We start from the raw sequence: 14,405 nt of genomic DNA on the forward strand, positions 1-14,405 counted from the left end.
GCTTGGTTGAGTGCTGTGGAAGGGCAGTCCTTTGTTTGATTGACAGGCTTGGGCACACCATTTGAATTCTTGCTTCAGGCATGGGATTATTGGAATTTGGGTTTCTAGGCTGTGCTTGTACTGAGACCATAAATTCCTTGGGTACCACTGTAACTTTCTCATATGCAGTCTGGCATGTGGAACCAATATTATGCAGGATGCCATGAAACCCAAGGCTTGCAGGACTTTTCTTGCTGTTAGCTGGTTCTGTTTTGTTAATGCCAAGAAGTAGAGAGGGAGTTGCTCCTGTTTTTCTACTGTTAGAAATGCCATTTGTTGTGATGTGTCCAGCTCTGCCCCCAAAAAGGTTATCCTTTGGGATGGTATCAGCCTTGACTTTTTTATATTGACTGTGTATCCCAGGGCCTGCAGTAGATAAGTGACCCTTTTTAAGTCTTCTGCTAGTTTGTTTTTGTTGTCCGCTTGTAACAGGCAGTCGTCCAGGTAAGGGTAGATTTGAATTCCCTGAAGCCTGCAATGAGCAATTACTGATGCCAGGCATTTCGTGAACACTCTGGGCGCAGTAGATAAGCCAAAGGGCAATGCTGAGAATTGATAATGCTCTGATCCTGCAAGAAATCTGAGGTATCTTCTGCAATTTGGTCGTATGGGGACGTGCAGGTATGCCTCCTTGAGATCTAGAGTTACCAGCCAAGACTCCTTGCCCAACATGGGAAGAAGCTGCTGTAGGGTCAGCATTTTGAATTTTGGGATAATGAGGTATGTGTTTAAAGCGGACAGGTCGAGAATAGGTCTCCATTGGTTTTCTTTTCTTGGTACCATGAAGAGCCTGGAGTAAAACCCTTGTCCTTGCTCCATAGATGGTACCTTTTCTACAGCTCTCATCCTTAGTAAGTGAGTTATTTGCTTTAGAGCTTCTGCCTTTTGATTTGGAGGTAGGTTTGGCATTCCTCTCTTCATTGGTAGAGTATGGAAGTGAAACCTGTAACCTTGGTCTATTGTCTGCAAAATCCATTTGTCTGCTGTGATGTAATGCCAGTTTACTGAAAATAAGGCTAGCTTTCCGCCTAAGGGTGCTTCTAGTTGTTCCCTGGTAGGCGGTGCTAGAGCCAAGTCACTGTGATGGTCCTGTAGTCGTGGTGGTGGCTGTACCTCGCTGGTTGTTAGCCTGCCACTGACGTCCCCTGTAGGCACCTCTGGATTGACCCCTGCCTCTTGAGTGCCTATTCCTGCCTCTCTGAGCTTTGGAGGTGTCTGGAAAGGACCAATTCTTGGAGGGCCAATTCCTGCTAAACCTTGGAGGTTGGACCTGTAAGAAATCTTTGACTGTCTGGACAGATTTTGCCTTCTCTTCCATCTTCTTCAGCACCTGTTGTGCAGGAGAGCCAAACAAATTGATCTTGTCCATGGGAGCATCCAGTAGCTTTGATTTAACATGATCTGGTAAGGCCTGCTCTTTTAACCATGCATGTCTTCTGATCACTGTGCCAGTCATGGCTGATCTAAAGGAAGCCTCCAGTGCATCATAGCTGCATTTTAAGGAATGGTTACTGACCTGCTGAATGTTATGTACCATTTCTTGAACAGATTTTTTGTCTAATGGTTCATCCGAGGACAGTTTTTTAGTTAACTGGTCTAACATAAATTCTTGATACTGGATCATGTGGAATTGACAGTTCAAGGCCCTAGCTGAAAGAGTAGCAGAAGTGTAAACTTTTTTACCCCATCTCTCTAAGGCCCTAGATTCCCTTTCAGAGGGGAGGGGTTTTTGGTAGAGGTAGCTGCTACAGCCTTGGGTCCCTGGGAGATAGTTTCGGGATCTGCAAAAGGGGCCTTATACAAATGATAATGTGTGTCCGGAACCCTGTAGTACCTATCGGGCTTAGCAGGGGCCGGAGGAAGAGAATCAGGAGCAGTACAAGCATCATTAAAAGCATCTTCCACAACAGTAAGTACTGGAGGAATGGCTAAAGGCCTATGCTGTGGCAAATGCAAAAAGGTTCTAAGCCTTCTCCTAGAGTCTGAAAAAACCTGGCCCTGCCATTGAAATTGTTCCCTCATAGCATGCAAGGTTTCCCGAAAAGAAAATTCCTCAGGCGGAGAGGCAGAAGGAATGGACTCTTCTGCATCAGAGTCCTCATAAGGAGAAAAAGGGGCCTCTGGAGGGTCTGAATTATCTGATTCATCAGAGGAGCCATCTGAAGAAACTGGCTCAGGGGGCTCTACTCTAGTCCTCTTCTCTGGAGGTGGGTGAGAGGCCCTGTCTGGATGTGTTTGGGATCCCCGGATCAAGGAAATGAGATCCTCTGCTAGACTAAGCATTTGTGAACTAGAACTGGGCCTGTGAGAGGGGGTCTTAGCAGGCACAGTTTTGGTAGTCTTTGCTGCTTTAGCCCTGGCAAAGGCCTTAATCGACATGGATGCAGGAGGCCTAGCAGCTCCACGTGCAGGGGTAGAAATATCCAAAGGGATAGTATCTGATAAATCCTGTGAACCTGCAGGAGCAGGTGGGATTTCAGTAGCAGATTCAGCCAAGCTGGATGAGGCCTCGGTAAGTGGCAAGCTTTCGGCCGAAGGAAGAACCGTGGACTCTGTTTCAGCCGAAACCGAGACACTCGCGGTTGGCTTAACCGCGGTTTCGGCCGAAACCGCGGACCGCGAGTGTCTGTCCTTTTCCTTGCGGTTTTTAGAAATTTGCGTAGTCGGAGTATCCGACGGCATAATGTAAGTAAAAGCGGAGCCGAAAAACTCTTCAGCAAATTCAGACCGACGTCTAAGCGTTCGTCGGTTAAAAGAAGCACAGGCTAGACAAGCTGCTACGTCGTGGTCTGGGCCTAAGCAAGGTAAGCAGTAAGAGTGGAAATCTTTATGAGGTACTTGTTTCCCACAATTTAAACAGTTATTCACTTTTTCTGACATCGGCTGAGGCAAGAAAGAGTCCCCAACGGGGTACTTAGCTTTTTAGAAGTCTTCGCTAGTAGTAGAAGTATTCGGTAGTAGTAATCTCTGGTTCTGACTGACCGGCACTTGCGAACAGCTTCTGCTTTGGGCGCCACGCGGCAAGAAAAACTGAGGAAAATGGCATCGGCTGATGCCTTTATACCCGAATAACTGCAGCTATGACGTCGGGTGAAGTGCGACACCAGCCGAGGCCAGACCCAGACTTTGGAATCCGGCCGACCGAAGGGCTGCCTGACGACAGGACAACCCATTTGTAAGGACTGCAGATGCATCCTTGAAGGACATCACCTCCCTCTCCTCCATCTGCAAGGCAATGCACATTATGCCAAACTTGAGTTTGAGGCTTTAACAATACTGTAAAAAATCTAAATAGTGTTACACTACTATCCAGTCAACAATATGCAAATACACATGCTCTGTGGTCACACAGCAGATATGCCCTTCCCTCACTTCCCTGCCAGACCACACCTTCTCTTTTCACTTACAATTTTAAACATTTCTCCTCCTTTTCTTTTAGTTATCAGGGTGATTTCTGCTACTCAATCTTCACTCTAGAAACTTGACCACTGGACAACCATCTTCCAAGCCTCTGATGTTTTAATAGTGACCCCTCTTCCTTTTTTCAGTTTGACTGTAGTCTATATATACACTGTCCATTCCTCTATTAGCACTGTATATACAAGTAATGATGTGATTGCCATTTAACATCTGCCCATTTGCTGCAATGACCACCCCCATCGCCTTTGTTTAATTATGGACTTTCTCTCTGCTACCACTGGATCAACCTTGCTGCTTCCCTGCCCTCTCACTGCACCAAGGATTTTAAATTACATTGTTTCCAACCTACTGCTTATTTGCCCTAGTCTCCAAGATGCTGATTCTAACAACTCCCACCCCTAACAATCTTTTACTCCTAAATACAACTGCTTGGAAAAAAACACAACTTTACTCTAAGGCCACCTACTTGCCAAATCATGAACAGTCACTAGCTGGGAGAATACATAAAGAAGCAAAAATAAGACAGCTGGGTAAATGCATACATCCACCACTCACTTTCTAACTTGAGGTGAAGGAAGATCTGTCAAAGAAAATAGCAACAAATGGTGGCAAACCTTCAAGTAAGTCTACATTAACCTCCCCTGATGGTAGCAGCCCACACTGAGATTGTGATACTGCAATGTACAAGTCCTGAGTTGTCCATGCATATACTGCAAACTTGTTTCATTCTATTACAGGATCATAGGAGATTACTAGGCTAATGGCTCTGGAGCCCTTACAAGCCTAGCCAAGGGTTTATCCCCCCAAAAAAATCTCAATCAGCACCTGCTGCTCCTGTCAATGAGGGACACAGGTGGAACCCCTAGGACAAATTTGTGGCTGCCCATCCACTTATCAAAGCTGCGCTTGAAGAGGGTCAGCGACATACTTTGTTTGACATGTATGAGGAGTCTATTCCAGAGACGTGTCAGCCTCTGAGAGACAAACCTGTCACTCCAGCAGGTTTTGTCAATGTCGCATATTAGATTTAAGCTTTTCAATCAGGTACTATGCTAGGAGTTGCGGATATGGAGCATCTGTAGTAGAGCAGGTTCTGAGATTGCCTTGTAGGCGAGACACAGATCACCTCTGAGCAATCTGTATGATACAGAGTAGAGTAATAGCGATTTGAGCCTTTCCACATAGGACAGGTGTCAGAGGCCATGGATTCTCTCAGTGAGGTATTTCTGTGGCCCTTCCAGTTGGCGCAGGTGTTTGGAGAGGTACATACCAAACGGGGCGTTGTACTCAATTATTGGCCTAATGAGGAAGGAGTACAGTGAGGTAATAACTTCCTTTTTTCTGGATGCAATCCCTTTACTTATGAGATGTACCAAGTAAAAGGCTTTTCTGACCACCGCCGCTACATGATGGTGAAATGTGAGATTGTTGTCAACTTGTGTACCCAGGTCTCACCACAGGTTTTGTGCTTAGGAGGTTTGCTGCTAATGTGGTTAGCAGAAAGGCAATGTTTTTGCCAAATTTTATTACGATACATTTTATTTTGCATTTAACTTGAGGCCATGACTTTGGCACCAATCATTTGTTCCAGTTAGACCCTCTTGAAGTATGTTAACATCATTTTGGGAGTCAATGACAGCACCCAACTTACAGTCGTCCACAAACATGGACAGCCATAGGCCTTTTGTCTTTGCCTGGACCTCTGAAAAATAGATGCTAAACAACAGGGGTTCCAGGACAGATCCCTGGAGGACACCACTAGTGACAGGTCTGCTGTCAGAGGTAGTGGTACCTACTTTGACCTTGTGGGTCCTGATCAGTGAGCCAGTTGGCCAACCACCCAATGAGATAGGGATTTACACCAAGTTCTGTTAGCCTTTCGATGATGTCCGAATGGGGGATTGTGTCAAAGGCTTTGGTCAAGTCAAGGTAAGCTGCATGTACGGACTTTCCCTCATCCAGTGCTTTGGTGATGGTCTCAAAAAAGTCAACCAGGTTCAACAGGCAAGATCCGCCTTTGATGAAACTAAACTGGGTGGGGACAAGTGCATGGAGATTGCCTATGTCCCCTTGTTTATGAGGTCCATAATAATATACTCCATGGCCTGCAGATCAGGCTTGTCAAGCTAATGGGGCGATAGCTTCCAGAGTCAGTAGTGGCACCACCTTTGTGGAAAGGGATGACAATGGTAGTTCTCCACTCTGCTGGAATGAAGCCAGTACTTAAGCTATGGTTGAATACGGTGCTCAATGGCAAGGCTGGTTCTTGCTGGAGATGTAGCAGAATACAGCCTGGGATACTATCAGGGCCCATAGAAGCTGTGTTCTTTGTGTTAATGGCCATATTCAAGGCAATCTATGGAGATATGAGGTGCTGGGCAAGTATCAGGGATGTCAAATGGGCCTTTGGGGGGACAAGGGGGGTGAAGTTTGCTCTAAACATGTCTGCTAGCAGGTTGGTTAAGTCAACAGGATTAGTGTAAGTGGCACTGTTAAGAACTAATTCAGAACAAACCTGGTCTTTGCCATGGAGGTTTCTGATGTAACTGAAAAAGACTTTGTTTCGGAGGCTAGTTTCGATTCACAATTGGCTTTGGAGGTTTTCACTAATGATCTAATTTGCTTGTTGAGGCTAAGGAGGTAGTTTTTCCAATTGGGAATTTGTGCCTTTTTACCCTTGGACAACAGTTTCTTCCTTTTGTTGTAAAGCCTGTTGATCGAGGATATCCACCACATAGGTTTGCGTTTCTTTGAGGAGCAGGCTTTAGTTCTGTTGGGTATGGCTGAGTCCATGCAGTTGTACAGGTGCTTGTACACTGCACTGGCATACTGTTCAACATATTTGTCTGCATCTTCTGAGGGGGTGGTGGTATGAAGCTACTGATATCCTCTCTTAGAAAGTTGTAGTCAGTGTTTGAGAAATTTTTTAGCCTGGTTACGGCTGGGTGGGGTTGGACAGGATAGACATTTTGAATGAGACAGACAGATGGTCTGATCTCACCAGGGAAGAACTGACTATGGGGATGGTGCGGCGGTCACCCATGTAGGTGAGAATCCAGTATAGAATGCTATCTTCCCCTTGTGGGAGAGGAGACAAGCTGGTCTAGTGCATTAGAACTGATGAAGTCAAGGAATCATTGGGTGAGTGCATTGGAGCAGGAATAGGTCACCCAGTTTATGGTGAGGTAGTTGAAGTCGCCAAGGATCAGGGTGTTAGGGGTACCTTGATGGACTCAAGTAGGTACAGGTAGAGGAGTGGGTGTCCTGAGTCATGGAGGGAGGGTCTATAGCTGGCTATAACTTGGATGGGTGCCTTGCCAATTGTCAATTGCACCTGGAGAAGTTCTAGTGCATCATGCTGGCAAACCAGTCTGGAGGTGTGCTTGTCTTTAATGAAAATAAAACTCCCGCCACCCTTAGTCTTCCCAACCTCATTTTGGGGTCGGAATGTGTGGAATGAGGTATAGCCTGGGAAAGCAGGGGTGCTCTCTGCAGCCTTGAACCAAGTTTCCATGACTGCTGACTGGACAGATGTCAGCATCTTCCAGTGCTAAGAGAGCCTCCAGTGAGTGCATTTTCAGGTTAAGGCTCCTAGCATTAAGCAGCATGACCATCAATTTGCTTTTTGACAGATCTTTTATGTTGGAAGATACGTCTGTGTGACATTGCCTAAAAAAAGGCAAGAGCCTTGACCAGAATCCTGGATCCCAGGGGTGACAAGTGGAGGCCATCTCTGGCAAAGCATCTAGGCCTGTCAACCATGTCATCTCAGGCAGACAGATACTGGATACCCTTGGAATAACACCAGAAACAAAGCCAATTGTTGAAGTCTATTTTTTGTTGGTACTGTGGTATCATTCTTGGTAAAGGTAGGATGCTGCTTAGGGCTAGGGTCATACCTGCCTGGGACATGCACTCTGACAGCTCAATCACATCTCTCTTCATATAGTTTAGGGAGGTATGTCTCAAGTCATTCACACCAACATGAACAATGACAGAGTCATACTTGTACCTCTTGCGGAGAGACTTAAGTCTCTCTGCTTATTCGCCTCTCCATCTGGTTTCTTTGATATTCACCTCGACTTTCAATCACTGTTGCCTTTTAAACATTGGCAACAGGCTCATATCATTTCTACCTACAGTAGCATTCTCATCTGCTCCTCTCCTCCACCCCATTCTCTTCTGGTCATCTTTTCCTAAGATGGATGGTTCTATAGTTTTGCTGGCTTCTACAGCACTTACAGTGCTTCCTTTGAGTCAAATGGGTCAGACACCATCCTTGTCTCTTGCATGTATATTCTCAGTATTGCAGGATTAACAACCTCAACTTCACTCCTTTTTCTTTACAGAGCTTGATGGCAGGAGTGAATTCACTTTATGGGTCTCGTTAGAATAATCTTGGACCATAAAGCCTCTTTTAACCCAAGAATTAGTTTAGTCCATGGTTTGTAAACGTTCTGTAGAACTTTTTCTTTCATTTCAGAGGACAGGAATCCGACTGCGATGGGTCTGGGACTTTGTGTTGGATCTACTCCAGGACTCCAAGCTGTACAATATGATCTCTCTATTTTAATTTCTTCTGCCAGGATACCCGTCCAGCTTCAAATACTGCAATCCTCTCCACTTTTCAGGAAGGCCTATTATCTTTATATTTTTACATCATATATGATCCTCGACCTCTATTAAATTTAATTCAGTACAATCTATTCTTGCCTAGATATCCTGTCTAGAATTCAACATTCTCATTGACCAGATGCTGAGTAATCGAGGAGTGTTTAACTTAATGCCTGCTGAATTTTCTTCTCCTGCATGAGATTATCTTTTTAGTGTCCGTTTTAATTTAAGTTCCTGACATATTGACAGTCTCATACGATGCTCCTGTTCAATGCAGTTTCCCAAAATAGTACTACTACTATAGCCTTTTTTCCTCCTTTCTGCACACTTTCCATTGCCAACATTGTGTACAATAGCTTACAGGTGTAACAACTTGTCCATTTTTCCTCACTTATAACGTTCAGTATTTACTATGGACAGACTGATATCCACAGAGATGCATCAACCATACTGGAAGTCACTTCTGAATCCGTCATGAATTAGAATATTCACCTTACAGTATCTTCCCCTAACCATACTAGCTGAGGAGAGTACTTGCTTCTTTCACTGGATGCTCAAAGACAGCTACATTTTTTACCTGCATCACACTAACGATTTCCTAAAGGATAACCAACTTTGCTTCTTACTCCTCTTCTACACACGGTTCCAAAACCTTCAGAGTAACTCTGTCCAGACTGCAATACACATTTATTCCATTAATAACAAAACTTTACTTTTAAAACCTAAGGTGCATTTCATAGGGTCCATATCAACTTCAACAGCCTTTTTCAAAAATTGCTCATTAGATATTTGTGCTGCAGCAACATAGTCAGCAATGAATACCTTTATCAACCACTGTGAACTGGATATCACAGCTACTTCCATATCATTGTTTGGATCCACCATTCTCAAGGGTATCCTGTCATGATATCAAGCAGTAATACCTATTACTGAGGATTCTGTCCTATTAGTCAAAGCAGCTGGGGGAGATAATGTTAAGATAAAGAAGTTGTGTACTTCCCTAACACTGGATCTTTATTCCACTCCATCCACCTAAACATCTAACTCATCTTTTTCCATCAAAATTGACACTTCCTGGCTTATGGACAGATCTGGGAGGCCTAAAGCTTGAAACATATACTCTAGTTGCTCTCTTTTCTTCCCATCACTAAAATACCACACCTTAGGAAACACACTAGACCTTATGGCTAAGAAGACCCAGATGCACTATGGGAGAAGGGAGGATCTTGATCTCGAAAGAGAGCTGAATAATGTTGCAAGGACTGTGCAAGATAAAAATCCAGAGTTATGGTTACGTGCGCCTAACTTCTGTTTCTATGACAGTGTGAGAAAGAAGGGGGATGGAAGGTAAAGGGAATGATAAAAAGCTAAAATCATGTAAACAATTAGGCAGTAACATATACAGATAGCTCCGATAATTCATACACCAGGTCTACTGTGACTAAAAAAGTTAGCGACACAAGTATGCTGACTGAAAGAAGGCAGATGATAAGATTCATAAGAACAGTGAACCGGAAATCTACAGTGGGGACAGCAGTTTATTTGAGCTTCAACTGCTCTATTGTGTGGGTTCTTTGCATACTAAATGATTGTGGTGTTGCCTGTGCTTAAGTGGGGATTCTTGGCTTGAAAACAGAGGTAAAATTACAGCCAACATTTCTTTGATAACAGTGTCACTTCTGCTATGAAGGGTTCCACAAACAGCATCTTGAGGTTGCAAATATTTGCCTCCATGCCTTTTCAGATGTGTCTGTAAGGTTGTTCTTTTTTTTTTGGGGGGGGGGGTGGACAGCTGCTGAAAGTGAACACTTACCCTGACTGGAGATGCCAAACAAATGAATAATTTCTGAATGCATGGTAAGACTAGGCAGGTCTTTCTCTAGGGAAGGGATGTTGTACCCAAGCATTCTTTAAACAGCAATGGGTTTTTCTGCATATAAAACCACAGAGCAGAACTACAGAAATATTGGAACCTTTGAACACCAGTGTCCTGAGAAATTCTTTTACAGTGTCAGTCTTCTTTAGTCATGCAGTCCAGATTTTATATGAAAAGGAGCTGAGAAAGACCAGTTCACTTACCTGGTTAAACAAATTTAACAGCTCCAGGGATTAGTGTCTTTCGGGCCAGCAGACAATCATAATACCAGGAGAAAACAGATCCCTCAATTTTCCCATAGTCCCCATGACTCTCTGAGAGGAGGAGGAGGGCATCCAAACCCTAGATGACATTTTAGCCAAAGGAGAAGAGGCAACTAGACTTGTGGCCTCCCAAAAAATAGAACAGTCACCCCCTCCCCAACTGCAGCAGCTGAGGGGACCTATAAAGGAAGCCATCTCACAGACAAGATCAAAGAGACAGCACTCCCAGAAAGCTGTCCTACCCCATGAACACCACTAACATTTGAAAATCTGACATTTGCAGGGGAAAGAGTACACCAAGACTCTAACAGACTAGCCATCCTAGGGACAATGGCAAATAAAGCAGACCTCGCCCTGAAGTTGGACTACCGGTTTCTTTTTTCTTTTCTGAAGAGTAAATCAGCAGCCAAGAAGAAAGTGGATCCCTCTGACAAAGAAGACATCTGTCTACTGTCAAAGAAGGCATTAAGCAGGGACTGAAGCTCCTGTCCAAACAGCCCACTTCTGTTAAAGTGAGAATCCAGAATCCAAAAAAAGACTGTCATTGTCATTCCCCAAGGGATATCAACACATTTCTACCAATCCTGATGTCCTAGCTAGGGCACGTACTGCAAGCAAACATTTTAAAAGGTGGAATTTCACCCTCGAGACTGTCCTGTTTGTGCAAGTGAGATCTTCCATGAAAACAACACTCAAGCAGAAACTTCACAGCAGTCAAAGTCCATTTCACATAAAGGCCTAGAAGCTGGATAATGCAAACTTAAGAACCTTAATCCCCAAATGTGACAAAAAAGTACATAATCATGCTAACCCTGTCACTTCATTGAGCTACCCTATCTACCTGCCTGCTAGGCATCAGCAAGGCAGTGGAATAATTCTGAGCACCAAGTAACCCCCCCCCCCCCCCCAGAGACCACAAAAAAGTCAGCCCTGGGGAAAAAAGGCAAAGTCTCACCCCAACCTATTTTAGGATGACTTAAGGCATTAGCACTCATGGGGGCAGCAGCAGAACAAGGAAGCCGGCTTGTATACTATCAGCAAAGGTTGATTCCTTGTGAAAGACAACCAAGAAGCACAAATATGATACCCTCGCAAGCTCAACCAGCACCTGGATACCAGAAGAAGATCAAGTGTCACAAACTCCTTAAAAAAGGCTTCCTTCAAGAGAAAATCAAAGAACTTGGGGACTCTGAAGCTTCAGTCTCAAATATGAAAAGCCCCCACAACTCCTCCAAGAACCAAACAAAGACACACAAGCCTAAACACTCAATTCTCTAAGGCCTACATCATGGCATGAATAACAGGAGCGCAACATTAACTTCCATGAGGAGCAGGAACAGTAAAGCCCATTTATAATGGAGAAAGGCCTGTAGGGGTAAAGACACTGGCATGTAACTGAAATTCTCTAAGGATAAAGTTCAAAGCCCACAACTCCAGATCCCACCAAAAATTCAAATCTCTTGCACTTTATGTGCAGCTGTTAGCATCAACGTATCCTGTGACACTTCGCCAACTAGTCCACAAAGATTGAGTGGAAGGTTCCACGAGATGATGCCTCATCCCCTGAGGACTATGTATCGGCAAAGCTGGATGACTTCAGGGGCAGCTTCCTACAATCAGGCTGGGTGAACACAAAACAAGTTGAACAAGCTGGGTGGGAAAAGGTGGTATAAACACTCCAGTATGCAACCCACCCCATGGTTGAAGCCAGACAATGCAGCCTTCTCAAGCTTCAAGTTCCCTTTAGATATGGTGGACTGGAGCAGAATCAAACTTCCACTAATCAGAAAGTATCTCCATCCCTGTGGTACTCAAAAGATAAAGGATAATGCAGATTTCTCTCTAGAAAACAAGGGCCTCAATCAGTTTTCTGAGCAGAACCTCGGAAGAAACTCTTACCCAAATGTTGGATGCCAACAGTGACCATACTACCGCTACCTACATGAATTGCAAGTCCAAAAAATGCGACTCTCAACATTAAAAAAAAAAATTGCAATTCAGAATAAAAAATGCATTCTGAAGCTTGCTGTCTCACCTTTAAGCATTTAGTAGGGATGTTTCACCACCTGCAACATTATTACCCTGGAGCACTGGAAGCACTGTGAGGTACCAACATCATCACACTTTAAGAGCCCCACTATTACAAGTATTGCAATTACTGTAGTCAGAATTTCATAAGGTACCATCATTCACCCAAACTGGTCCAGCAAGGATACTCCCCCTCTACCATATCTGGAAATGCAGAAATGGGGGGAGGACAAAAACAAAAAGGACAAGATGATGAGGGAATGTTTTAGTATAACAAGGACTGAGATCAGAATTGGAGTGGCGGAAAAGGACCAGTAAACCTAGCAGAAGAGTGTTCTTGTACAGCAGATACAGGACTGTCAAGGCCATTTATTGACAGAGGTGCTCAAATTCCTAAGCTCAACAGCTTCCACAAAAAAGATGCTATATCCTTACTGATGCAAGGGATAAAACCAATTAGAGGATCCATCAGGGAGGGTACTTAATGTCAGATCTAAAGATCAGTAAATATGCAGATAACTACAAGCTTGGTAATACAGTGAGCATGTTTTATAAATGTGGGACTGCTACAAAAGGGTCAGATACAATACAGGAAAAAATGAGAGGAAAACTCCAATATTTATTGCAGCATACAGCTACACTTTCATACATACACTACCAGAAGATGATCTTGTCTACCATAATAAATTATTAGTGTTTAACACTAACTGACCTTTTTCTAGCTGCTGAATATAAGTCACGGCATGTGAACTGCAGAGCTCTGCCTTTTTGTGATCAGATAAAACGCATCTGCAGTAACAGCATCAGCTGATCTTTGAAGACCATGAAATGCTTCTGTCTCTAATGCCAAATTTTGAAAAAGGATGATGACAACGATGACCCTAAGACAGACAGAAATCCACTAAGGATACAACTGCCAGATTACAGACTTAACAGTGAATGACTAACTGGTAAAAATGCGACTGCAATAACCTAACATTTATGGAGTTGCCCACATGGCATTCAAAGCTGTGGTCAAAATATGTTATAGTGCATTTAAATTCCCCATTAATCTGTGTTCTCAGTACATATATTTCTGCTTCCTATCACTTCAAATCTAAACATAACTTACCTGGAATGGATTCAAAGATTCCTAGCAAAGAAAATCCATGGATTAGAAAACAAAAGCTATGTGAACAGACAAAAGGAGATGTCAATTTTCTAGTGGCATATACAACTCCAAAGGTGTGATTTCAGTCTTCCTTTAAAGGCACTATTCAATTTAATCCTGTATGAAAGTCTGTGTGTCGTACATCAGTATACTAGAACAAGTAATGTCTTATTAAGCCATAGTGCAGACAATGCTAAATGAAGATACAGATACAAGACACAAACTACCCAGATTCTGGATCAAACTTCCTATTAAAAGTAAAACGGTTACCAACCAATTTCAGAATCAAACTTTATATAGGGTACTAAGAATTTCACACAAGGAAATGACACTCAAGATTAATACAACCCATGGACATGGGTACCACACTTCCATTAATAAAAATCAAATGGTTTTCAAACTGCAGCAACCTATAACAAAAATTACTTGGACAGTGATGTCTCCTCAGTCAAAACTTGAATGAACTTACCTTCACCTTATGACTGTTATCCATATCTTCATTTTCAGAACCATCTGCTGGTGGTCTCTCAGCTTCTAGTCCAGTACCTTCTCCAGTACTACTACTGTTTAGAGGGGAGACATCTTCAAGTAATGTATCAAAAAGCACTATTCTCTTGTTTTTGAAGAATCCATAAAAGTAGGCATTGCTGTGGGAAGAACGTTTTGAACCTATGTTTGAAAAGGAGGACAATAAAAAATGGAAAGCTATTAACCATTACTTAATATACTGAACAACACTGTCATCTACAACTTAAGATGCAGAGCATATAATGCTGCAGAAAACTTTCTGGTACCTTTGTTAGAACATGTAAAATGCTGTTTATATAACCAGTGACTCTCTTCTTGACTAAAATAATGCTGCAAGCTGATGTTTACTTTCTATTATTTACATAACCTTTTTGTTGACCAGGTTAGTCCCACTAAGCTAGTAGCTTCTTTTCAAGGAAGCCCCAAGATGCTACTTATACTACTAGGGGAATTTTGTCCAGGGCATCAGGGAACATCCCCTACTTTT

The 14,405-nt window shown here is 43.3% G+C and overlaps 1 protein-coding gene across 1 annotated transcript in view; it reads right to left on the minus strand.

Annotated features, from left to right (window-relative positions):
• The window catches only part of ZMPSTE24 (zinc metallopeptidase STE24), an 842,432-nt gene that overhangs the window by 262,569 nt on the left and 565,458 nt on the right, over window positions 1–14,405 (minus strand). Inside the window, exon 7 of the mRNA XM_044060120.1 lies at window positions 13,860–14,059. Coding sequence (XP_043916055.1) covers window positions 13,860–14,059 — 200 coding nt within the window. The remainder of the gene's footprint in view (window positions 1–13,859; window positions 14,060–14,405) is intronic.

Source organism: Protopterus annectens, chromosome 1.part2 (genome assembly GCF_019279795.1).
Source record: "Protopterus annectens isolate FY-2018-M chromosome 1.part2, PAN1.0, whole genome shotgun sequence".
NCBI classification, from domain to species: domain Eukaryota; kingdom Metazoa; phylum Chordata; order Ceratodontiformes; family Protopteridae; genus Protopterus; species Protopterus annectens.